The following is a 25,273-nucleotide window of genomic DNA, read 5'->3' on the forward strand; positions in this document are numbered from 1 at the left end:
TCCAGAACTCTACAGTTGTGAACCTTCTGAACCTGCACAGGTCTTAATCTTTTTTTGTGCCACAGACACTCTGTAAGTCTGGTAAACTTAATGGACCCCTGATCACAATCATGTTTTAAAATGAATACAACACATAGGACTTTTTTAAAAATAGCAATTTAAAAAAAACTGAATTAAAATAGAATTATCAAAAAATTTTTAAGTTTATTTATCTATTTTGAGAGAGAGAGAGAGAGAGAGAGAGAAAGAGAGAGAGAATCCCAAGCAGGCTCCACACAATCAGTGCAAGATCATGACCTGAGCCAAAATCAAGAGTTGGATGCCTAACCCACTGAGCCACCCAGCCACCTCAAAATATTTTTAAAATGTGTTAATAGTTGTATGTGTCTCTATTGACAGATTACATAATAAGATCGAGAAGTGGATCTAATAATTACTGCAATTTTGAATTAATGAGGAGTGGCGGGTGCCTGGCTCGGTTGAGCGTCCGGCTTTGGCTCAGGTCATGATCTCGCAGTTCGTGGGTTTGAGCCCCACATTGTGCTCTGTGCTGACAGCTCAGAGCCTGGAGCCTGTCTTTGGATTCTGTATCCCCCCCTCTCTCTGACCCTCCCCTGCTCTCTCAAAAGTAAATAAAACATTTAAAAAATTTGAAGTAATGATGAGTGGAAATGATATTTTGAGATAACAAATTATTGTGAAATGAAAATATTTGTGGTTTCTATGAGTGACAAAAATCACAAGTATTGCTAATACTAATTGCATTCATAACCAAAAGAAAAAAATGCTAAATTTCAATTAGAAGTTAATGAAACGAAAGATAAACCTCTGATTTCATCCATGGAGTTCAGGTCAAGAACTCTAGGACTTAAGATCTCCCCCAAATATCGGCAGTGTTTCTCTGAGTGGTGGAAATAATGGGTGGCTTATGCTTTTCTTCTTTCCTGTATTTTTCAAAGTTTCCATAATAAGAAAACTTCACGTTTATAATTATAAAAGACATGCACGTGTCATTTACAAAGATGAGAGGGGTGTATTGGTTGGTAAGATTTAGGGTCTAGAAATAAAATTGGAAAAATAAAGCAATACTTGAAGAATATCCGTTAGAGGAAAAGAAAAGGAAACAAAATCCTGGATGAAGATGGGAAAAGGGAACCCGACTTTCATCAGAGAGACTTAAAGCTGGTGAGACTGTTATGCCATTTATATTTATAGACAAAGGGATCAATTCTTTAATACATGATGCTGCCTCAGGGCTGAAGCACCATAATTCTTTTAACAGGCCATAAGCCACTCCGAGCCACAGCCGAAGGTTTAAAAAAAAAAAAAAAGAACCCACAGGCGCTATTACTTATGAGTTTAATGAGTTTAGTGATTTTATTATCCAACCTTCTGCTTCTTCCTTTCTTGCTACGGAGTCCCAGCCGGGGCTCGTCTGTCTACTCAATTCCCCACTCAGTGGTTCAGAAGAGAGAACTCCCAGGCAGTGAAATTCAAACTTCTTACCAGGCCCGGCAAGACCCTCTTGGACCCAAGCCCTACCTCTACCTCCGCAACTTCCAAATGCATTCTCCATGTGGCAGCCTCTTGATTCTTCCAATAAATCAACCTTGTTTCAACCCCAGGGACTTTGCCTTGCCCGGTCCTCCAACCTGGCAAATTCCTCCCCCAGGGCTCTCCCAGACCAATCGGGTTCCTCATCTTTGCAGCTCCAGTGTCTTTCCTCAGATTTTCCTGACTGTCCTATTGCACGTCTCCAAGCCACCTCTGCCGATCATATTATTGCCAGCAGCACTCTCTGAAATTATTTCCACATTGTTTCTCTTACTAGGAAGGAAGCCACTTGAAGGCAGGGACCTTCAATATTCACCGCTGTATCCTCAGCGCCTAAAACTACTGGATCAGGAATGAATGAATAAGTGTACCTCTTATGGATCAACTCCTTAGGCCGTACTCTGGCTTAGAAATAGAAATCAGTTTGCCGAGAGAAGGCGCATTAACAGCGGTTTAAATCGACAGGCTGAGTTGGCCCGAAGCAGTCTGTGAAGTAGACAATCACAAAATCCCAGCCCAATCTGGCGGCGAAATACAAATTCTGGATCCCCGCCACAGCTCGCGTCTCGGATCTGCGGCTGCGCGGAGCGTGAGACGCGGCCGGGAGGGGCGGGGCCGAAAGCCGCTAACCGGAAGTGGGTCCAGAGCCGGCGAGAGTTACGCGGGCGGGCGGACTAGAGCGCGCGGCGCGTCCGGGTCGGGAGGGAGCGAGCGAGACATGGAAGATGAGCAGAGCTTCTCGGATATCTGCGGCGGCCGTCTGTCCCTGCAGCGCCGCTACTACTCCCCGACTTGCCGGGAGTTCTGCATCAGCTGCCCTCGACTCTCATTGCGTTCGCTCACCGCTGTCACCTGCACCGTGTGGCTAGCGGCCTATGGACTCTTCACCCTTTTCGAGGTACTGGCCGGTCGGCCCATTCCCGAGATCGGACTCGGAGGCTCGGGTTTGGAAGGGTCTTTGGGGTCTTCGTATCGAGGGTGGACCTCCCGCCGGCACCTCCTGCTGTTGTAGGGTCCGAGAGCGGGAACTCGCTGGTCCAGGAGTTGAGAAAACTATTAGTGGGTCGTCCTCATCCATCATTTCCACTCCTTAGAGGAATCACTGCTAATAATACTTTAGGTCTTCCGGAAACTTGTCTTTGCCTCCACAATATAAATGTGCGTGTACACAGACACACACACACACACACACACACACACACACGTTGAGAGCTTGATAGTTATTCCTAATCTCTGTTTTTTTAAGGCAATCTACCCCCCCGCAACCTTCCCCAACTTCGAGTCTTTTCTAAAGAATTACTGTTTCAGAGAGGAGTTGTTTCTGTGCTCACTTGCCAAACTCATTCCTATTTTCCGAGCCTCAGTTTTCACATGTCTAAAACGGAATTGCTATCTGCCATCCTAGCTTCACAGCATTGTGAGGGTCACATACAGTAGCTTTGTGACAACCCTCAAATAAAAGGAGTCATCTTATTTGCCCTTTTCAGGATGACTTGAGTTTCATATGTAGTGCCCTGAATTGAATATTTTATCCCAGGAGTGACTGACCAGAGCTAGGACTATTTGTTTCTGTAATTTGGATATTGGTTCCATTACTGCATTTATTGGCTTTTTTTTTTTTTTTGCCACCAGAGCATGGTAATTTATTTGGGATAGGTATATGCAAAATTAAGACCGTTCTAATTTGTACCAAATTATAGCTAAAAGTTTGTTCTTAAGTCAGTTGAAATGACTAAGTTGCCAGGACAGTCCTTCTCTCTCCCCCTAAAAAGATTTAATTATAATGTAGTTGAATTTTAATACTAGTCTGAATTCTGGCCATGTGCCCATGTGAGGTGAAGGGAGCAGGTATTTATTAAATGCCCACTGATTGCCAGCTGCTTTCCTAAATGTCTAGTTTTAGCCTTAGAAGAAAACCTAGGCTCAGAAAGAGGAGTAACTTAACCCAAAGCTAGTAGACAGCATACCTGGGTTTCGAACCCAGGGCCGTCTGACTCCGAAACCCTTTCTTTTCCACTCCTCCGTGGGGAGGGCTTGCTTAGGCAAAATTTTTAAATAGGAGAAGTTTGTTTTTATGCCAGCTCCTTTTTGTACCCTCATCTTGGTGTGTCCCACTTACCTCCACGTGCCTGGGACTCAGTAACCTTACCTTCCTTTAAATTCTACTGCAACACTTCTTAAGGGCTCTGTACCAAAGTTTCTTATCCTTTCTTGTGTTCAAAACTTTGTTGTCAGAGTAATGAATCTCAGGGGTGAGAAGAAATCTGCTGAAGGAACTCATAACAGTAAGTGTTAGAGGGTTTAATCGTATCAGTTTTTTAATAAGGTAATCCCTGCCCAAAACTCCACTACTGCCTGCATTCTTTATACTTCATTTTTCTGTCTGAAATTCTAACAATTCAATATTTATTTGGGGTGAAATTAAGCCTCATGTTTTTTACTGTTCTTCATCCCTTCTTTTGTTCTGGTTTTTGAATTCACAATTCTATAAAAATTACAGGTTATTACCTTATTCCACCTGGAATGCTTTTCCCCCTTCCTTTCCTCAACCAGATGTATCTGTCAGTAACTGTCACCTCTTCTGCCTCAATGAAATCCTTCCTTGGAGGTCATGGAGTGTCCTTGTGTGCTTTGATGGCTCTCACTCTGTCACTCTCTTTTAATCCTTTCTTAGGCACTTATACTGAGTTGCATAGTATTCTCCCAAAATATTTTATATGGATTCATTTTGCCTCTAAATACATCTTTAAGGGCTGAGACTGAATTTTCTCTGTATTCTTCCATAATGCTTATTCAGTTAAGACTATGAACTAGACACTGTACTAGATACTAACATTTAATTAACTCAAAGTAGATATTTCTGGACCACCAGAGACCCTGCACATAGATTTCTCTACCCTCCATTCATTAGTAAACAAGTAAATATCTAGTACAGAGGTCAGCAAACTTTATCTTTAAAAGGCCAAATAGAGGGGCACCTGGGTGGCTCAGTTAAATGTTTGACTTTGGCTCAGGTCGTGATCTCGCAGCCCACTGTCCATGGGTTTGAGCCCCACATCGGGCTCAGAGCCTGGAGCCTGCCTCGGATTCTGGGTCTCCCTCTCTTTGTTCCCCTCCCTGCTCACACTCTGTCTCTCTCAAAATAATAAATAAACAAAAAATATATCAAAGGCCATATAGAAAATATTACAGGTCTCTGTCTCATAGTCTTCTGTTTCTTTAACAATTCTTTTAAAAATGTAAAAACCATGTTTAGCTCAGGGTGGACCAAACAAAAATAGATCACAGGCCTAAATAGATTCTTGATCCAATACTTACTATGTGTTAGGGAGAATGAAGTAGAAAAGTATTTTCAAAGAAAACCAGAGGCAGTCAGTAAGTTAAACCAGTAAAAACATTTTTTATTCAGAAACTGTTGCAGTAGGAGAAGAGCGATCTCAGTGTGGAATTGGGCTCAATTCTGAATACGGCAAGGACAAGTGGCAATTTATAGCCAAGGAGCATGGTGGGTGGATATAAAATGGCTAAAAAGAAACATTGGGGGTAAAGGGAGATTCTGGCTAAGTTGCTTGACACGATTCTGCCTAAAGACAGGCCAGGGTCATCAGATTCTTGGTACCGCTTGTTGGGCAGTGCAGGCCCAACAAGGATGGACACCAAGGTTGAGGGTTTAGAAGAGCTTGACTAGAGGTAGGTCAAAGAAGGCATCTTGTCAGTAATAAAGAATAAGATACTCCAACCTCAGTCGGTTAAGCGTCTGACTTTGGCTCAGGTCATGATCTCCTGGTTTGTGAGTTCGAGCTCCACGTTGCGCACTGTGCTGACAGCAGGGAGCCTGCTTGAGATTCTTGCTCTCTCCTCTTTCTCTGCCTCTCCCCTGCTCAGGCTTGCTTTCTCTCTCTCCCAAAATAAATAAACTTAGGGGGAAAAAAAGAATAAGATACTTCCGCTCTCAAGAAACGACAGTAAATTACTGAATCTCTTTTGAGAGATCAGTCATCAGTGATTTTACTTCCTCTGTGCCATCCTCCTAAATAATAGCTTTTTTGGGGGAAAAAATAATGGCACGTGAAAAGAAACATACATCAATTGAAAAACACATTCAACTCCAAAAGGCTGTAAATGTGTTTTAGAATCAAAGGAATAAATACCATTTTTGAGCCCTTAACAGACGTTAGGTCATTTTAGCTTTAGTCACAACCAAAAAGAACTAAAAGAGCCCTAAGTGATACAATGTTTATTACTTTACAAAACAAGAAGTAAGCGGGTAGGAGGGCGCTAGAGGGCATAGGAGGCTCAGTTGATTTTCTTCTCATTTTCTGCTCTTCCACCCTTGGGGTACTCTGCTCGCCCTCAGCCTGGCTTTCTTCATGTGTCTAGAGTCTGGCACAGGAGTAGTGGTCCCATAGTAGTTCCAGGCAACAAAACTTCAAGAGGAAGGGACCTTCTCTCCCTTAGATCTCTTGTTAAGGTGGACTTCATTTTCCAGAAGCCTCTCTAGCAGACCTCCCCTTACATCTCACTGGCCAGAGTTGTGTCCTATATTCATTTCTAAAGCAGTCACTGGCAGAAGGGATAGGAACCAATCTGGTTCAGCCCTAAGTTCTAAGAGGAAGGAGGAGGGGCTGTTGAGTACGATCAGCTGGGCTGCGCTAAGCATCTTACTATTGAACTGTCTGATCTTGCACTGTATATTCTGCTGATGAAGCATGAGAGAAAATGGCCTGAACCCTTAAGTTTCAGTTTTGGAAGAAAAATCTCTGAGAGTGGTGTGATGGTAGATCCTGTTTTGGTGATGGAGGTTCTCCTCCCAGACCTATCCACTTGCTGCCAGGGTATATTTCATTATATGCTTTTCACAGCACTACGGAGCTGAAATAAAAGTGACTTCCTCTTCCTCCATTCCTGTTCCTCTCATCCATTTAACTCACAGGCTTTTTTCGGCATTGCCTAGAGTCGACCTGTTAAACAGCAGAAATCTGTGCCGAGGATCACTTGGTAATCTTACCGCCTGTGTCTGGCTCTCTCTTCAGAACAGCATGATCCTCTCTGCTGCCATCTTCATCACCCTCTTAGGCCTGCTTGGTTACCTCCATTTTGTCAAGATTGATCAGGAGTCTCTGTTGATCATAGATTCCCTTGGTATCCAGATGACATCATCTTACGCCTCAGGCAAAGAAAGCACTACCTTCTTTGAGATGGGCCAGGTGAAGGATGTGGTCATCAATGAAGCTATTTACATGGTAAGTCGTTGAGTAGTAAGCGCTACAGGTTTCTCTCGGCCTTTGCCTGGATCTAACCTGAGTCTTAATACCTAGTGCTTGATGTCACAGCGTTAAACTTGGAAGACTTGGTTCTAGTATTGTAGTGTTTCCTTTATAGCTAGCATGTCTATGAACCATAAAAGTGGAATTTATAGAGAAAAGGTTTATTTTTAAAGAGATATAATAGGTTTTCATAGATAGGAAGTCAGCATTTCAGCTTTATTTTTTAGCCCAATTTAAAAATCATCTCTGGTTGTTGTTGCTGCTGCTGTTTTGTCGTTTTCATTTAAGAATGAGAATATACTCCCTCACTTCAAAGCCTTCCCTTGAAGAAAAAAAAAAAAAATGAGTCTCACTCAGATCTCTGCTATCTGGTTTATTCTCTTACAGCAGAAGGTGATTTACTACCTCTGCATTTTACTGAAGGATCCAGTGGAGCCACACAGGATATCCCAAGTAGTCCCTGTCTTCCAGGTGAGCCCAGAGCACTTGTCCCCAGTGCCTCCTCCAAACCGTCACCTCTCCCTGCTCTCTGCATATCCATTGCTGCTTTTGTTGCTTAGGAGTGTCAACTTTGGTTGTCAAGAACCTTTGAGGACACTTGACCACTACTTTTAGGGAGTGAGGATTTTAGTTATTTCAGAAGTTTCTTTCTGAAGCAGATATAGGTGTTCAGAAATACTATGAATTTATACAAATTTCAGAGAAAGAGCAATTTAGGTAGAGCAATTGCTGCCTATAAATCACTATTCATCTATTCTGTTAGTCTGTCAATATATGCTTTTATGTAGATGTCATTGACCTACACATATTGCTGTACACTATTTTGTGTCTTGCTTTTTACATCTAATATACATATTTTTATGCATCTAGATCAGAGGCCATTATGCTTATTATTTTAAATAGTTATATTATCAAGTTGACTAAGTGCTTATTTAGCCAACCAACTGCAGGCTTTTGAAATCATCTCCATTTTGAAGCATCTTATTTTTTGTCTTGCTTTTACAAAATTTTCTTATACAAACATGATTATAGTAAATTACTTTATAAGTATATAAAGCCTTGTATATAGTTAGCTGCCTTACTGCCCTTCCTTTTTCACAAAAAATTTAAGGCTGCGAAAATTCCTTTGCATTACAGTTCAAAATTATCTTATTAAAGCTTATGAACAGTATCATAGATTTTTACAGTTTGAAATTTGGCTCTAGAGATTGGACACTTTACCATACTTTTGGGAATTTGTACTTGTTTTTCTGTAGTCTTGGCTAACAGTGGGTTTAGTTTTTTACTTCAGTATGTTGGTAAAGGAATTTAAAGTTACTTAAGTTTAAATGACAAAGAGACTTTTCATATTTCCTTGTCTTACCTACCAGTATTTCCTCTTGTTTTAAACTATCCATCTCTTCTATTAATCAACTAGAATCTAGATATGATTATGCTTTTGTAAACATTTATATATTTTGGGTAACAAACTTGCATTAAATATGCTTTCCACATATATTTTTCCCATTCTGTGACTTTTCTTTTAATTTTAGTTGTATTACATGTCACTGTACAGAATACTTTTTAATATTTACATATTAAATTGCCCTTCTTGCCCTTGAGGAGTGTTTCACAGCTGTGACAGTTCCCCAGGAGGGTCTGTCCTTGTTACTCCTCTTGCTTTCTTAGCCAGTAGGGAGCCACCTGGCCTGAACGTCTGCCCCTGGGCTCACACCTGAGCCCTTTAGACCCTGATGTGCTGAGAGGTTAAGGTTGCACACGGATGCAGCACCTCTGTGTGCTCCCTTACGTTCATCTTGACTCTGCATCTCTCCCCTTTGGAATTCAGAGTGCCAAGCCCCGCCTGGACTGCTTGATTGAAGTGTACAGGAGCTGCCAGGAGGTCCTGGCGCACCAGAAAGCCACACCGGCAAGTGCATGAGTCCCAGCATTCAGAAGGCCAGTATTGTCTTCCAGGGGAAAGGACTCCGAAGCCATAGTGGCTGGTTTACTTCCTGTATTCCAAACCATCGTGTGGACACAGTCCTAGGAACCAGTATGGATGCAGTGGATCTCAGAGCCACAGAGCAGGTGACTGGAAACCTAACTCCTTGTGTGAGGCTGAGCAAAGTCCTCCCATGTGTTGTGGCGATCCCCTTGTAAGGTTTTGCCTACCTCACTGACTGAGGGGAGACCTTAAGAAACGACATGTCAAAAGTAATGTTGACAAAGAGCACTTTGTGAAATTCCTAAGCAATGCAGGTTTACTTTTTGTAGGATTTGTGGAACAAGACCATGGGATATTGACATCAGATATTTTTAAGAAACATAATTTCCAACTGCATAGCACCCCTGTATAAAAGTTAAGAAAAAATAGTCAAGCCCTTTGGGTACTGGTGAGTAGGAAGAAATGTCCTACAAAAGCCTGGTCTCTGTCCACCTAGCGCTTTTGTTCTCTGTACGGGGTTGATTTATGATGACTGTCTTAATAAACCTATCTCCTTCCAAAACATACACATAATTGCCTGGTTTACAGACAGTTGCTTTTTATTGACAAACATGAACATGGCATTTCAGTCTTGGATGTCAAGCACATTAATACTCTTCCGTTACTCAGCATTGTCTACAGTTTCAAATACTTCTTTTGCCAAGAGGGATGACACAAAAGACCAGACAGAAATTTGACTTTGGTTTCCAGACCTGTTAAAGAAGGATAAACATACAAACTGCAGAAGCCTTTGATTATAAGGCAGTGTCTTCTGTATAAAATTAATACACTTTGGGAAGATTCCTGAAAGGCTGGGAAAGAGCTAGGGTGGGGGAAGTGGCTTGACCCCCAAGTTCAGTGTGAATACAGCTCCATTCTTGCTTGCTTTCTCCTTAGGATCCTAATTTTTTTTTTTAACTCCCAGGTAGATAATATTAACCTCATGGGTGTTAGAGATACTCAGGATAGCACAAAACTAGAGCTGTGAGTCCTGCCTTTTGCATCAGCTCAGGAGGGGTTATTCGGAGGCTGTGGTGCATGTGGTGTTTGAATTGTTCGAGGTAGACTTGTCTCAGCCAGATCTCCTATCCTGGGGAAAAGGTAGCAACAGAAAGGGGATATGGCTGTAAAAGTGCCAGCCTTGCGAAGTCATGTTTATTTAAAAGAGGCAGATGCTCTGATGTGCTTCTTCTTCTTCCTTTTTTTTTTTAAATCATGTTTGTCAGTTTAAAGGGTGAGAGGGGGAAGCTTACAGCAGCTGAGGTGTTCAGGTAAACTAGTTCCAACCTTGAAGTTTTTGCAGTGTGCAACACACACACACTTTGTGGAAGTCAAAGACTTGGTTCTTGGATGCTCCTGCTCAAGCCATACAGTTTGCAGCCCTTGATGGACAAATGGTGGGACTGCCTTAGAGCCATGAAATAAAGCTCAGCTTCTTCAATGTCAGCGAGTCAGAGTATAAACGAACTCTTTCGTCTTTCTGTTTTCTGTCAGGAGAGGGTGGCAGATCATCTCTGCACTCAACAGAAGGCCTCAGTTGGGGATGGGGGGATATTTCTATCATCAGGGTGCTTTTAGGCTAGGACACGTATCACCTGTGTACCCTCTGCCCCCACACCAATTCCCAGCCGAAGTTTGCCGTGGAGTCTTGAGCAAATTCAGGCCCACGAGCCTGGATTCTGGTTTTGACTCATCTTCTATGGCCTCACAAAGCAGCAAAAAACAGAGTGCATTTGCTTGTGTTTTTCAAAGAGCAGGGAAACCAGTGGTGACCATCCTGTCCCACAGCTGGAAGCATGGCCTTCGCAGTGCCCCGTCCACTCGCTAAAATGAGACAGGGAGAGGTCCGATTGGACTTACTCCCTGCCCTTGCGTGTGCCCAGTTGGGCTCACGGTCCAGTGTGAGGGAGAACAGCCTGAGTCTCAGCAGGGCTCATGCCTTTTCCTTGTCTTGCAGAGACAGGAGCCCCTGTCCCAGAGAGGCACCACACATGCCTACTCATTTGCAGTGGGGAAGGAGAAAGGGGAGTCCATCCCTTTCCCTCTAGCCCTGCCAATACCTCTACCACCTGGAAAGGGAAGTCCAGTTTTAGTGAGTTCTAGGCTTTTGTCACAGTTCAGATGAATTGGAAATTTTAGTCCTATCTTGTTCAGGGATATTGGGAAAACTTCAAGTATTAATCCCCACATAAGGACCATACACAATATAAAAGTATTCTCCTTCCTGGGAGTATCAGTGCAGAGAGCTTTAACTTATGGCACTGACGCCCTCAGTAACTAGTAACCATGGACCATCCTAGTCTTGTATCTAGAATCTTGTGGAAAAAAAAGTGGTTTTTATACTGGGTCTGGATTTTTAAAAGTTGGGCCCTGAACCATCATAAGGCACCTAGAGAATGAAGGCTTCATGGACAGTGAAAGAACATTTCCCAGAATAAGCTGGGGGAGGGCTGTTAGACGCCATCACAGTGGTATCGTACCCCAGGATCCCAGTCTCTAATCACAGAGGCACCAGGTGGTCAGAGGGGGAAAGTGGTAGGAGAAACATTCACAGCAACGTTGGCCCTCTGGCAGCACACGGAACAGAAGCAAAGAACTGCTGTTTGTCCAGTTCCTGTAGCTGGCGGGCAGCAGATGGGTTGGTAGGTGGGTTCACAGTTGGAGAGCAATGGTTCATGTAGCTGGCCATGATGAAGGTAGCCTCCGCAATCTAAGAGACATCAGAAACAAGGGAATTGAACTAGCCTTGGCTTGAATCCTGGCTTTCTCGTTAGCTGTTATACTAGGTACATAACCTTCCTGGCCTCAGTTTCTTATCTCTTAAGATACTCGGGAGAAAATGTCCAAAAGAGATCATTTCTGTGAGGTTCAGAAGCCCAGTGACACGGGTGCCTATTGGTCTGAAGGGTCGCAGGTGCACAGCACCCTCCTGATAACAGGGGGAGCTCAGCAGGAACTATAAATCAGAACTTGAGTTTTGGAGCCTTCATAATTGTTACTTTTGCTAGCCAGTCAATATTTCCTGTGCTGAGTAGGAACAAAGTTCTTCAAGCAATAGAGGTCTTTGGGACTGTCTTCAAGGAAGACACAAGGAAGGGGGAGTGTGTGCAGACTGTCCCACTTTGCTACTAGTGTTGGTGGAACCCAGGGGAAGGAGAGAGCACACGGGAGGACGCTGCCCTGGCCCCTGGATGGGCTGCATGAAGAGCAAGTGGGCCCCACCTCAAGCCTGTGTGGTGCTGGACTGTGAAGGCTGAGAGGACCACGTGGGGAGCATGGACGTAGCTGGACCAGGGCGCATGCCCTCCTGGCCAGCCCCTCCCTGATCAGCTCGCCAGTGATTACTGAAATGCAACCCCACCTGAACCCTTAGAGGACTGACTACAGACAAGGCCAAAGGGTACACCTGGAACAGGGCCCTTCTAGAGTATGATCATAACCCCAGGGTCCTTTCCTAACTGCAAGCCCATCTCATCACACCAGATACGTCTGAGGAACATGTTGTAGCAGCTGTCAGACCCACCTTGGGAGCAGCCATCCGGAAGAGCAACTTCTCAATGTGGCCCTTTCCAGAGCTCTGGTCCGGAATGGATCTAATCACAAGCATGAAGTCATCCCGACAGCCACCAAAGGTCATTACTGAAGAGTAGGGGTAAGTGACGTGCACATGCTGTGAGAAGAAGCCTGTTAGTTCTCGGGAAATTTTCCATCCGCCTCCTGAACTAAACCAGCACCTGTCTCTTGTAGGCATTGGTAGCCTTAACCAGAAAGGGAGAACTCTGAAGTGGTCAGAAGTTGGAGATCCGTATCTTGAAAATCAACAGCTCTATCTAGACTAGAGGACAGCAAGGCGGGGGTGCGGTGGGGTGAGTAGGGAAACCGTGATCACTTAGCTCAGGCCTCCGAGTCCAGAGAGGACAAGAAAAGATGCTGCTCAGGAGGAGGGGTCAGAGAGCCAGCCCTCCTTCCATACCATCGTGCTGTGGTCCAGGACGCTGACCCCATCCTCATTCACAGCAATCCACACCAGGGCGCTCTCCTTGGAAGACAGCTGTGCAGGCTGGGGAAACAGGGAAATCCCATCACACAGGCCCACAGCTAGGGGAGCAGAACCATGAAAGCTTTCCGAGGAAGAAGGTACACCTAGGGATCTGCTAGGCAGTGATTTCCAGCCTTTTTCTCATCTTGGAAAACAAAGTTGGTACTTGCACAGCCTGCTGAAGGAAACAGGAGCCTTGGGACTCCAGCTACGGAACTGCCCTCCGGAGAGGGGAAGGGAACCTAGAGCCCATCCTGCCACAGAGCACGGGGTGGGAGGCCTGTTTCCTCATTCACACAGACAGCTCTGCCCCAGCTGAAGTGCATCTCGCTTCAGCCAAGTTCCTAGGGGCTGTGAATGAGACAGGAAAGCAAGAATGCAGTCTTAGGGGCTTTAGGCCCTACCAGTGAGAAAAGTAACTCTGGTGGACCATTCCTAAAATGACTTTCACTGCCAGGACTGCAGTAGGGCAATCTGGATTTCTGATCTCTCCTACCCAAAAGGCTGGGGAGACGGATGGAGGTGTCCTCATTTTCAGAAGCTTTTCCCAGCCCCATAGACTGAGAGGGTCCCAGGGTCCCCTGTTATACGCCTTTATAACATCCCTCTCCTCCTTCAGAGCACTTGATACAGCTTATAAAGTAACATATGTATTTAGAGAGAGAATATGATTATTTGATTAATGTGTACCTCCTTTACTAGACTGGAAGCTCCACAAAAGCTAGGACTGTGTCTGATTCGCTCAGCTCTTAGAATCTTAAACAGTGCCTGAGACCCAGTAGGAGTTCAACAAGTCTTTATTGAATAATGGGTGTCCACTGTCTAATCTGTATTACTAGTGAACAGGATCATGATGCAGCTTTGAGGATGTGATCCTCTGGGTATGAATAAATTTTGTGCACACCAGACACCTGGCGAAGAAAAGTTCCAAATGAAATGAATACTGGTCACCTGGCCTTCATGCAGTGAAATTAACTGTTGCTTGAGTAGTTAAGAGTCTCTTGTGGCCATGCTAAGTCAGTAGAGACGTATTCATTTAGGTTGTATATTGTATCTTTTACACTTTTGACAATGTTTATTTTTGAGAGAGGGAGAGATAGTGTGAGCGGGGGAGGGGCAGGGAGAGAGGGACACCGAGGATCTGAAGCGCTGACACCAGACAGCCCGGTGATGCAGGGCTCAAACTCATGAACCATGAGATCATGACCAGAGCTGAAATTGGATGCTTAACCAACTGAGCCGCCCAGGAACCCCTCTTTTACACTTTTTTAAAAATAAAAGCATTCTTGAGGGGATTATCATATCAAGTTTGAACCCTTATGTGTGAATTAGTCTTTTTCCAGGGGTAGCACTGTTAAAGAAGTAAAAAAAAAAAAAAAAGATGAGATGCTTGACTTTGGCTAGGTCATGATCTAATGGTTTTGGGATTAGACCCCACTTCAGGCTTGGAGTTGGGCATGGAGCGTGCTTGGGAACTTCTCTCTCCCTCAGTCCCCCCATCTCTCTCTCCTTCTGCCGCTTCCCCACTCTCATTCTCAAAAAAAAAAAAAAAGTCAAAAAAAGGAAAGATGAACATCACCCAGAAATAATCTGGGCCCAAAACCAGTGATCACAACTCTGCTCTAGACCCTTGAAATCTGAGAGGCGGCCAGAAATGGGTAGAGAAACAGCGACCTCTGGTGGTTGTTAGTGTGCAGGCAGGCCCTGTAGCCTGGACTGGCTCAAACATGACCAGAGGTGGGCAGGAGCTTGAGAAATGTAGGGCACGTTCCTGACAGTGTGGTAATCACTTCTTCCCCTTGGAAACCACCCACACTTACCTGAGCAGCAAAAAGCTTAGCACCAAAGAAAGGCCATTTCCGGGCCACTGTCAGGTAGATGCGGATGCACTCAGGAGGGGAGCAGCCTTGCAGTGCTGTCCACTTTGTGGTCAGCAGATCTGCCAGGTGCCTGGTTTGGATGGAGAGAGAGACAGTGCCAGTGAAATGCCAACATACTGTCACTGCAGCTTGAGGTCTTCCCCAGCTCCACAGCCCATGCCTCCCCACAGCAGCTCCCTCCAGGACCCTGCAGCCTACCTCAGCTGTTCAGGGGGTGCCCCATGTCTGTAGCGTCTTGGGTAGAACCGGTCTAGGACTTGCTGGAGGTGATGCTGAACCTTGGCAGGGGGTGTGCCCCCAGGGCCCGATGGGGTGGGCCTCTCTAAGTCTCCATATTCTACCTGTATTGGAAGCACAGAGGAAGCAGTCAAGAATCCAGAGGTGGATGGGATGGGGCTGGGGCTGCTGGAGAGGTGAAATAAATCATTACCTCATTATTTTATTGGTGGGGTGTGAATGGATTTGAAAACACTTCTTGTGAACAGACCCTTTATCTCAAGTTTCACACACATACTAGAGAAACCACCTTATGGTCCCAGATGATTATCTACATCAACTTTCCTTTGGCAGCTGAGGTTAAGTGCCTTATCCAAAGACACAATTAGTGGCAAAGGAAAACTATGGATATTCTGGCTTCTAATATGAGATCCAGGGGCACCTGGGTGGCTCAGTTGGTTAAGCGTCTGACTTCGGCTCAGGTCATGATCTCATAGTTCATGAGTTTGAGCCCCACATCAGGCTCTGTGCTGACAGCTCAGAGCCTGGAGCCTGCTTCAGATTCTGTGTCTCCCTCTGTCTCTCAAAAATAAATGTTAAAAAATATATATATATGACATCCAGAACTGAAGTTGCCATAGCTTTGAGTACTGCAGTGGTCCAAGTGTGGCCTTTGAAATCAGACACCCTAGTCAAATCCCAGCTCTGCCACCTGCCAGCTTTGTAACCCTGCGCAAGTTGCTTAAACTCTCTGGGCTTCAATTTCTTCATCTATTAAGTGGGGGAGAAGAACTAACAGGGATAATACAAGTTGTCCAGCACAGGACCCTCTACAGAGTACTGGGTAAATGTTTCCTATTTTAAAGATCAATTATTATTACTTCCCCTTCCTCTCCACCATGTAGATTCAGGCGCTTTCTCATGGGAACCGTGACGGCATCCCAGATACTGTTGGCAAGACAGCCTCCTCAAGGTCATAAGGGGAAGAGTTGAAGTCTGAATGCCTGTTCCCCTTCCTGATTCTACTTACAATGTTTTACGGTTCTAAGTACAAACTTTACCACATCCGATATGTGATACACATCATTTCAGTAGCATACTGAAGGAACTACAAGGAGGCATTTTTGTTTTCTGTGCATAGACAAGGGAACTAAAGCACAGACCATCGCAGTGACCTGGCCACGATCTCACAGTGGGAAGGTGGCTAGCACTCAAAGGCACATCTTTGAATTCCGCGTCCAGAGTTCTGCATGTAACCTGCATCTGCAGTGAAGGGCTCTGCTGGGTAAGGAGTCGGCTTCCCTCCGCAGCCAGGGACAGCGAGGCCGCCCTCCCCTTGGGCACCATGGGGTCTACAGACTCCTATTTTAAGCTGTGTGGTACGTTCCACCTGTGAGTCCAAAGACGGTGCCCTGATCCTGCCGATTCCTGAAGTGCCTTACCTGGGCCATCAGGGCAGCCATCTCAAGAGCCAGCTCCTTGTTGACAGGAAACCTCCCTGCCACTATCTCCCCGCTGATCTGGGAGGCAAGCAGCAGCCGCTCCCGCTCTGTCTCTCCTTTGACTTGACTCCGAAAGTACAGCCTACAGGGAAGACGGAAGCAGCCAAGACTCAGGTGGAATCCTGAATGGATGAGGTCGTCTTGGCCTCTGTTCATTGTGATTTCCAAAGAAAGAAACTACTCTCTTTATACCATCTGTGAGCCTGTTTTCTACTGCCTCCAGAAAAACTTAACAAAGCATGACACAGGGCAGATACAGGGCCATTAGATCTCATAGCAACAGTGGCACATGGTACACCTGAATACACCACCACCCTCCTGGATCAGGGAGAGGAATCTGCTCCCTCAAGTCAGAGCTTATTTAGGGACTGGACGAGTTAAAGATTCCAAGAGACTAGGGGAAATTATTTGTCTGGAGACATACCTGGGATGGGATTTCCTTATTCTGATGCATTAGAAAAAGTCATGATATCTACTTCTATATTTCTTGTAATTGTTATAGGAGCTGTCATAGCCTTAAATATCCAGTGCTCATACGAAGTTTCACTCTCCTAATGTAACACATGCAGCCAAATCACAAGGTTGGTCTGTTTTCTTGGCAGGAGTGTGCATGCGTGTGTGTGTGTGTGTGTGTGTATATGTGTGTGTGTGTACATACGTGTGTGTGCACATGCATGCAGTACAGGGACGGAGAGCCTGAGCTGTCCAGAGTCTCTGAGATGATCAGCAGAACCAGCCTGGGCCCCCAACTAATGACCACTCCATAGCATTCTATCTGTGGAGCCCCTGCCTGTCCAGCACGGGTCATCCAGTTGGGGGAGTGACAAGTGGCAGCCCAGCGGCAGCCCTCGGGCTTGGCCCCACCCTCGGGTAGTGCTCAGGACCTGTTTTTGTACATCAGCTTCACCACACGTGTGCCACCCTCAGCCTTTCCAGAGTGCAGCTCCTTCTGGGCCTGTTCCCACTTGGAGATGGCATCGCAGATCTTAAAGAAGCAAGAGAGGAAAGTCAGAAAAGCCCCTGATGAAGAGAACAAGGTCCAATCGGGGGCAGGACCAGGCAGGGCAGCAGGGCAGCGTTGAGGGACTGTCCTCCATTAGGAGGCTGACTTGCAGGCCTCACATGCCTGGGACCAGAGGGGTCTACGATGACCTCACAGACAGAGGTAGAGTCCTGGTCATGGTGTGAGCAGCAAAGCATAGAAGGCTGCCACCACTGGTCTTAGCACCTGAAGCGACCTTCCCAGAGGCCAGGGGGGCCTCAGTCAAAAACCATGGGCTCATATCACCAGCTCCATTTCCATTCCACCAACTGCTATTCTCTTCAACAAGTATACCCAGAGGCCTACTGTGTAACAAAGCCAAACAGACCTCGTGACATTTATAAAGAAGATACGTGAAAATTGATTTTAAAAAAAAGAAGATATGTGGCATAGTTTTTCCAGGCAATGGTAAAAGACTACAGAAGCCTTTGTCCTATTGCCAGATACAGAACCAAAACAGTCATACTCATCAATGCTACAACACGTTCCCACAAACCCTTCACATCCCCCGTGGTGCCAATCCCAGACCAGACAGGTCTGAAATCCCATTCAAAGGCCCTTTCCTTGCAGAGGTACCATATGGATCTACCTGCTTGAAATGTGCTTGAACCTGGAAGTGCAGCAGAGGTGCTGGCAGACGGAAAGAGTGAGGGGCCAGTGGACACCACCACATCCAGTGGATCTTGGCATACAGCTGCCCACCACAAGTGGATACGTGATCGGCAGCAGCCCTGGCAGGAGCTGTTGCTGACAAGTGCCTCCCTATCCTTCCTACAACAAGCTGAGAAGCAGCTTTCCCCCCTGGACGCTGCACCGCCCTTCAAGGGTGGGAGGGGTATGGAGACAGGGGCACAAACAACTTTTTTCTGCCTGTACACGTATGTTTTAGGATGCCACAGAAATGCTGGCCTGGGGGGGCATGTAGGACTCCAGACCCAACAGGCTGGGGTCAAGGCACCAGCCAGGGGGCTCTTTCCCCATCACCCAAACCCTGAAGCCTGGAGGTCTCCCTGGAGGGGCTCAGTTGGCTTATGGGGAGGCCATCACCTTGATGCTCCCCTGCAGGCAGTGTTCCAGGTCCCTGCCAGAAGGGTCATCTGTGAAGAGGGCAAAGCCAGAGTGGGAGGACTTCCTCATGCCCGTCTCTTGGTTCAGACGCTGGAGGAACTCATCAACTGTGGAGGAGCCGTCAAAACCGACCACCTGCGCGGGAGAGGCGTTAGTTCCAGAGGAAACTTCCCAAGAGGAACTCATTATGGCTAGTGGATGAGTGTGAGTCTGGGAGGTGGAAAGGCGTGGCTGCAAGGAGCAAGGGCAAATGGAAGCCAAAGGAAGCTGGTTTCCATAATCACACACAGAGGATGAGTGCTTGAGGGACGAGCGGCCCGCTGTAAGCTGGAGGCGGGCAAGCTCTGCAGCTCCTTGACTGCCGCTCTTTTGGAGGCCGCCTGTCCAGCCCCTTTCTTGGTCAGTGTCTCAGCTTCCCCATGTGTGCAGTGACTTCTGAATATCTACTTCCCAGGTGCTCAACAGCCGAGCACTTTTGGAGTTCAAGATCCTTTCTCCCTCCACGCCAGCACTCACGGTCCCACCTCCACTTCCACATCCCAGGCCCGCCCTTCTGGTTTGCCTATTAAGAGTCTGCCAGCGGGCACCTGGGTGGCTCAGTCGCTTAAGTGTACGACTTCGGCTCAGGTCATGATCTCATGGTTTGTGGGTTCAAGACCCGCATTGGGCTCTGTGCTGACAGCTCAGAGCCTAGAGCCTGTTTCAGATTCTGTGTCTCCCTCTCTCTATGCCCCTCCCCCACTCAAGTTCTGTTTCTCTCTGTCTCAATAATAAAACAAAAAAACATTTAAAAATTAAAAAAAAAAAAGAGTCTGCCAAGCCTAAGGAGGTTTAGCATCCACAGGGCCCAAAGATGTTCTCTGGGCCAGTGACACGACTCAGGAGAGGGAGCCCGCACGGCCTCCTCACCTGGTAAGTCCCGTTGGCGAAGTGCACGGGGATGCTGAAGGGCAAGGAGTGGTGGAAGGGGTTACGCAGCAGGATGGACACCACTTCCATGCGTGACGGCCTGGCCTCCCGCTCCCCCGCCTGCAGGGTCCGCTCCACTGCCCGCTGGCAGTAGGTGGCATACTGGCCAGTTTCGTTTCTGAAAAGACAGGGGAAGAAAGAAGAGAATCCCAGGGAATCCACTCACCCCTGCCATTTTGACCTCTGGCCACTTACCCTGACCTAGCCAAGACCAAATCTGCAGCTGGACAGGTGTGAAAATAGCCCTGACCATTCTGGTCCAGGGTGCTAATTTGTCATTCAGGGCCTCTGTGCCGCAGGTTGCTGGCTGAGATATTTCCTCTAGAAGCCAGAAAAGCGTGGCAACAGACCATGAAACTGTGGGGATGACTTGGGGACACTAGAGCTTCAGGTGAGCACATCTACAAAACACACACACACACTGGTGTGCAGAGTGGCCCAGGCCTCCGCACGCCCATCTGTGCATGCAGCATTGAGGTCGCATGTCTCCATGACCACTGCAAACCACAGGGGCAGGGGTAGCCCGTTCAATCTTGGTCCCCTGTCCCTCTTCCCCATGCCACAGTCAGCAGTGCTAGAGTGGCACAGGAAAGCAGCTCACTCACGTGGGATCTGCGTGGCGCTGGAGCTGCTGTTTGATGTACCAGAGGAAGTGGTGCTGAGGCAGGAAAAGTGGGGCACACAGAGCCAGGAGCTGCCAGCACTGCCAGGGAACAAGCGGCATGGGGTGAGTGCTGGCTCTGGAGGCCACGCCGCCCTCACAGTCCTGAGCTACCAAGGCTTCAGTGCTCTCCAAACCAGGGCCCCCAACCTTCTGTGGGCAGCAGGATGGCCCCTCCTGGTCAGGCTTCGTCCTGGACAGCAGTTACACAATCTGACTCTGCATGGACATCCAGAAGGGGCGCAGAGCGGGCAGCTGTACTGAGGCAGCTTTGAGCACGAAGGCTGCCCATGGGCCACCAGGCTCAGTGGGTACCTGCCCTGTCCTCTCCTCCCCCCTTCCCGGCTCCTGGGCAGCCCCTGCCCATGGCCCCTGTCAGTGGTTTTGCCCTGGATGCCCACCTGCATGAGGGAGTACTTCTGAGGTGGGCGGCAGCTGGTCTGCTTCATGAGCTGGCAGTAGATCTCGCTCTGCAGCTCGGGGTGGACCAGGCAGACCTGCAGCGCCGTCTGGGCCAGGGACACGTGGTAGTCCACGGAGGCCGCTTCCACAGGCACGTTGATGAACAGCTGGCAGGACTGGCACGGACACGGAGGTGGGCACAGACAGACCAACAGCGCCTTGATTAGCATCCCCGGTGACAGTGGGCAGACTAGGCTGTCCCCCCAGGGCTCCAGGGAGGCTCCAGTTCACTGCAGGAAGCCCTTTCTAAGAGGGAGAACTGTCATGCTTGACAGCATGACTGCCTGCTGAGAAGGCTACTCTGAGATAGAATCTTTCCTTCTTTAAATATGTCCATTACATAAGCAAGATGTTCTTTTTTTTTTTTAAGAGAACATTCAGATGGACACAAAGAACACTGTAAAATAGGTCAGAATTTCTGAGGTCCAGAATCAACATAAACCTGGCCTTTCCTGATTGATGTTCACTATAGAAGGGGAGATCCTCAAGGGGGAGTTTCACTGGCACTTCCCAAGAAAGCCCGGAATGCCTCCCCACCATAACTGACTGGGGGTTGGCGGCGGGGGGGGGGGCGGAGGGGGGCTGTGGAACTCTTTCCCTTCCATTCAGATCCTTCTGTGAGCTCCCTCTAACTGCATGAGTCTCTTCTACCTGAGTACCACCAAGGTGGGCAAACTGCTCCCAGAAAAGCCAGGGCACATGGCGAGGGCGCCACCTGTTGGTGGGCCTGGGCTCCATTCCCGCTTTACCTTGAAGAGCTTGAGAGCCTCGGTCTGCAGGGCCTCGGAGGGCAGGGTGGTGAGGGAGGTGTACAGCCCGTCTTTGCTGTAACACAGCATGGGGTGCCTCCAGAGAGGGGAATCTGCCCAAAGTACAGCACCAGGGGTGAGGGAACTTGCCTCCCACCTCTACTCCTGCTCTGATTTGTGAGGAAAACAAGGGTTAACTGGGACACATGAATTGCACTGGTTTATATCTGCGGAGTGTGGGGTATGCAGTTGTGCACTGCATCTAGCACGCTCACAAGCACGGCTTACAGGAAGGTGGCTTGGCCTTGCTCACGGGGCTGCAGTGGGGGTGAGCGTGTGAGGCTGGGGTATCTGTGTGCAACTATGTGTGTGTGGGAGAGGCCCCTCCCTGCAGCGTCAGGTATGGACGGAGAGCACATATCGGCATGGAGCACACAACTAATGAAGGGGTGTGTGGTGTGTGCCATTAGTTCCCCAGGGTCCTGAGAATCAGTAGCAAAATAAAGGCCCTGTGACACCCCAAGCTTAGGTTAGTTTAATCCCAGTTTAGGCTTCATTCATTGATTAACAAACTCCTATTAACCAGCTACCTTCTTTCCTCAACTCTCTGCCCAGCCAGCAAAGCTGCAGTGAACAATGTAAAACACTGACCCACTGGAAGTGTGCTTCCCCAATAAACTCCCCCAAATACGGAGTGGTCACCTCAGAATCTCACCAGAAACAGGGGTTCTGGAGCTTGGATGAGAATGCCCTCTGTGGCTTAGATGGTCTTATAACAGCTTCAGGGCACAGAAAGCTTTCTTTGGGTTTCGGACCAATCATTACCCAGCCACCACCCTCCAACCCAAGCAGTGATGGCCACCCTTGCCTTACCTGGGTTTCCCTCCCCATCCATCAGTTTTCCAATGAGCTGCTCATAGGCAGTGCCAACCTGGGCGCTGCTGCCGCCTGCAGCCACTGTGAGATGGTAAAGCCACGTGTCCTGGAGGGGGATGGAAGGCCATCTGATGAGACTAGAGTGGGATAAATGGAGGCAAGAGCTCCTTGAAAGGGTCAAGCTCAGGGTGAAGTTAGGCTAGTGTGGCTGGCACAAGGCAAAGCCAACAGCCTCTAAGAGGAAAGACCTGGGATCAGGTGAACGTGAACCCAAGTTTCTATGCCTGAAGTGCTATCTCGTGGCCCCAGTGGAGAGATGCTGGTCACTGAGAGTGACTTCAGTATAAGAAATAGTTCCAATCAGGGAATACTAATTGCCTAAATGTCCAGAAGGAAAGACACTTGAATTTGGGGAGGTTGAGAAAGGGGGAAGATGAGAATCACAGGATTACACTGGGCCATGGAGGCCCAGCCCCCTCCCTTACCTTTTCATGCTTGGTGCCAATAAGGAGGTAGGTGGGGCTGTGCTCTGGGGGGTGAATCACCAAGGTACAGTGGGACGAAAGCAACCGTCTGGTTCCTCCAGCCTCATAGTCCTCGTCTGAGTCACAGGATCGATCTACTTCCTCTATGCGTGCATCCCGTACTGGCAGATGGCCCAGGGGTCGCTGTGGACATGAGTCTTCCATGAATAGGAGAGCCACCAGAGAACAGGGAGGGGAGTGTCTTCTCTCTGAACCCTCGGCCCCTGTTGGGCTGGGCATCATGGATGTGGCCTGGTCACAGGATAAGCGGGTTAACTACAGCTCCTTGGCTGAGGCTTGCCTGGAGAAGCACTGATAGACCACACAGGTGGAATTTGTGGGCCATTCAGTCTAGAGGGATCCAGCCAGCTGGCTTTGTACTTGTGGTGGGATTAGATGGGGTAGAGGGAAAAACTGGGGCCTTCCTGTGGACGTGGAGCCACAGGAATGTGGTCCAGGGAATGCAGAGAGTGAGTACTGTCAAGAAGCCAGGGAGTACCTTGTCCTCATGGCTCCGATAGTAGTAGAAGGTTCTCCCAACAAGAGCACACCAGACCAGCTTGGAGTGGCCATGTTTTACCTAGAAGACAGAAATTAAGACAGCATTACTAGAACCAGGTAATCCCAGAGGTAAATCCAGGACTGGCAAAGAGAAGTCACAGGGAGGCAGATCTCCAACCCCCTGGTCAACTCAGATTCTTAGTGGAGATGCCACCCAGACCCCCTACTAACAGAAGCAGCCCTTTCACAGTACGGGTCCATGGCATGTACCCTGTAACACCCCACTCACCCTTGCACCACATCCCACTAAAAGATTAACCAGGCCTATCAGATGTCCCATCCCAGGAATACGGACATAGGAAGAACTGGCTAGTCAGCTCTAAGGATGCCGAGAGGGAAGGCCATCCTGGACAGGTTAACACCCCTGGGAAAATGTAAACCACGAGGAACAGCAAGTGCACAACAGACAGAGGAGACTGATAGGAACACAGAATGAATGAGGAAACAGAGGCAGAGAGAGAGCCAAGACCATTGAGCTTGCTCGAACAAATGGCTTTGCTTCTGATGTCATTCTAGTTAATGTGCTTCCTTATTAACTTCCATTTTCGTGGGGTTAACAAGAACTCTGCTTCTCAGTGCCAGAAAAGCCCTATCAAACACCCTCAGGCAGGCGTGGGATATTCTTTCGTCTTTGAAGGGCCACACCTACTTTGCCTACATCACAGCCTCCCACTATTCATACTGAGGCATGGTGGTGGGGGTGGGGGTGAGAAGCAACTCCTGATAACCTTGAAATAGGTACAAGACATTCCTTTCCCTCCTGTCTCGATAATAGCTGTTGTGCTAACAACCCTGGCCTCTGTTTTCAAGCGCCAGCGCTTTGTGAGGCCAACCAGCTAATCCCTGTGACCAAATTCCTGCAGACAGGAGGTGTAAGGAGGGCAGGACCCAGGCTCCTGGCTCCCCTGGCTCTCAGGGCCCACGTTCTACCCCGCTAGCCTCTCCCTACCTTAGTCAGCCAGCCCTTCACAGTGGGCTTGATGCCACCCTTCGGCAGGGCCGGAGGACCAATGGCCTGGACCTTCAGCAGGCTCTGCAGTACTCGGATCCACTCCTCCAGCAGGCTGGGTGAGTCAGCCGTCAGGTAATAGGTTTTCTTCTCAGAGATAAGCTGTGGAGGATGGATTGGGGGCCAGCGGCGGGGAGACAGGAAAAGGGAATGCCAGGGACCCGGCTCTGAGATGGCACAAATCCCTGAGACCACTGGGCCTTCCTACTTCCCACCTTGGGACTCCCTCCCTTCTTTTCCTTGTTTTCTCCTAGTCTCTTTTACCTGAACTCTGTCTCTTCTTCCTTCCCAGTACTCACAAATTGGATGTGATGTCTTCCACACCTGCTCATTTTGCCTCATCTTTGTCTCCATCATAATCATACCCAACTTAGCCTAGCTGCTAGCAATGCCCACCTGGAAGGTCTGTGTACCCTCCCCTCGAACAATTTGGCAACGGGAATTCAGTTCCACTTGACCCTGAGGTTTCCGGATGACATCGCTCTGTAAAGACAGGAATGGGGAGGAAAATGGTACGAGTTTTCTAAGAGCACATCATTCTCCCTCAGATCTTACTCCAGGCCACAGGCAAAGGGGAAAGTGACTCCCAAGCTTTCCTGGGCGATGGTATGATGGGTAACTTGTTCTGGATCCTGGGTCTAGCTAAATGGAGCAATGATTAGAGACACGGATCCTGACCCAGGCCTCAAAAAGTATAGAATGAGCCTTTAAAACTGGGTCAGAATCCACAAGTTATTACTGAACTACAGAACCTTTAAATTCTATTACATCCGTTATACCAAGTGTGGCTAATAGGTGGCAAACATGTGCCCATTACCCTTTCCAGTGTGCCTGCACACCTTCCTAATCAATCACAGCATGCCTACTCATTGAGTGACACAGGCCCAGGATCCTCAGCATGGTGTTCAGACAGCCACTGACACTCGGC

At 47.8% G+C, this 25,273-nt stretch overlaps 2 protein-coding genes across 5 annotated transcripts in view; one reads left to right on the forward strand and one right to left on the reverse strand.

Moving 5' to 3' along the window:
* The first annotated feature begins 2,189 nt into the window (after nt 1–2,189).
* Nucleotides 2,190–16,618, forward strand: PIGH (phosphatidylinositol glycan anchor biosynthesis class H). 4 transcript variants are annotated; one of them, XR_003912909.1, is made up of 6 exons: nt 2,190–2,452; nt 6,588–6,797; nt 7,209–7,292; nt 8,650–8,891; nt 12,271–12,439; nt 15,828–16,618. XR_003912909.1 is itself a non-coding variant. In XM_029950486.1 (4 exons), exons 1-4 carry the CDS (start codon nt 2,273–2,275, stop codon nt 8,740–8,742), a joined length of 567 nt encoding a protein of 188 aa, XP_029806346.1. In that variant the 5' UTR covers nt 2,190–2,272; the 3' UTR covers nt 8,743–9,316. The 4 variants fall into 4 exon arrangements, 2 of the variants coding, with proteins under 2 accessions (XP_029806346.1, XP_029806347.1); XR_003912910.1 differs by lacking the exon at nt 15,828–16,618 and adding an exon at nt 12,535–14,067; XM_029950486.1 differs by lacking the exons at nt 12,271–12,439; nt 15,828–16,618 and having other exon boundaries at nt 8,650–9,316.
* The window catches only part of PLEKHH1 (pleckstrin homology, MyTH4 and FERM domain containing H1), a 51,091-nt gene continuing 35,143 nt past the window's right edge, over nt 9,326–25,273 (reverse strand). The window contains exons 14-30 of the mRNA XM_029950485.1: nt 24,742–24,828; nt 24,286–24,447; nt 23,275–23,355; nt 22,737–22,919; nt 22,249–22,357; nt 21,376–21,488; nt 20,566–20,742; nt 20,109–20,206; nt 19,444–19,621; nt 18,514–18,669; nt 17,309–17,409; nt 16,365–16,506; nt 14,905–15,047; nt 14,647–14,776; nt 12,761–12,847; nt 12,311–12,457; nt 9,326–11,497 (exon numbers count right to left, since the gene is read on the reverse strand). Of these exons, the coding sequence (XP_029806345.1) occupies nt 11,336–11,497; nt 12,311–12,457; nt 12,761–12,847; nt 14,647–14,776; nt 14,905–15,047; nt 16,365–16,506; nt 17,309–17,409; nt 18,514–18,669; nt 19,444–19,621; nt 20,109–20,206; nt 20,566–20,742; nt 21,376–21,488; nt 22,249–22,357; nt 22,737–22,919; nt 23,275–23,355; nt 24,286–24,447; nt 24,742–24,828 (2,256 nt within the window). The 3' untranslated portion in view covers nt 9,326–11,335. The remainder of the gene's footprint in view (nt 11,498–12,310; nt 12,458–12,760; nt 12,848–14,646; nt 14,777–14,904; nt 15,048–16,364; nt 16,507–17,308; nt 17,410–18,513; nt 18,670–19,443; nt 19,622–20,108; nt 20,207–20,565; nt 20,743–21,375; nt 21,489–22,248; nt 22,358–22,736; nt 22,920–23,274; nt 23,356–24,285; nt 24,448–24,741; nt 24,829–25,273) is intronic.

Source organism: Suricata suricatta, chromosome 9, assembly GCF_006229205.1.
Source record: "Suricata suricatta isolate VVHF042 chromosome 9, meerkat_22Aug2017_6uvM2_HiC, whole genome shotgun sequence".
In the NCBI taxonomy this organism is placed as follows: domain Eukaryota; kingdom Metazoa; phylum Chordata; class Mammalia; order Carnivora; family Herpestidae; genus Suricata; species Suricata suricatta.

Excerpts from the sequence above, each read along its gene's own strand:
- PIGH (XM_029950486.1), top strand. The coding sequence starts at position 2,273 with ATGGAAGATGAGCAGAGCTTCTCGGATATCTGCGGCGGCCGTCTGTCC. Across the intron at positions 2,453-6,587 it reads GACTCTTCACCCTTTTCGAG|AACAGCATGATCCTCTCTGC; the intron begins GTACTGGCCGGT and ends CTCTCTCTTCAG. Across the intron at positions 6,798-7,208 it reads TCAATGAAGCTATTTACATG|CAGAAGGTGATTTACTACCT; the intron begins GTAAGTCGTTGA and ends ATTCTCTTACAG.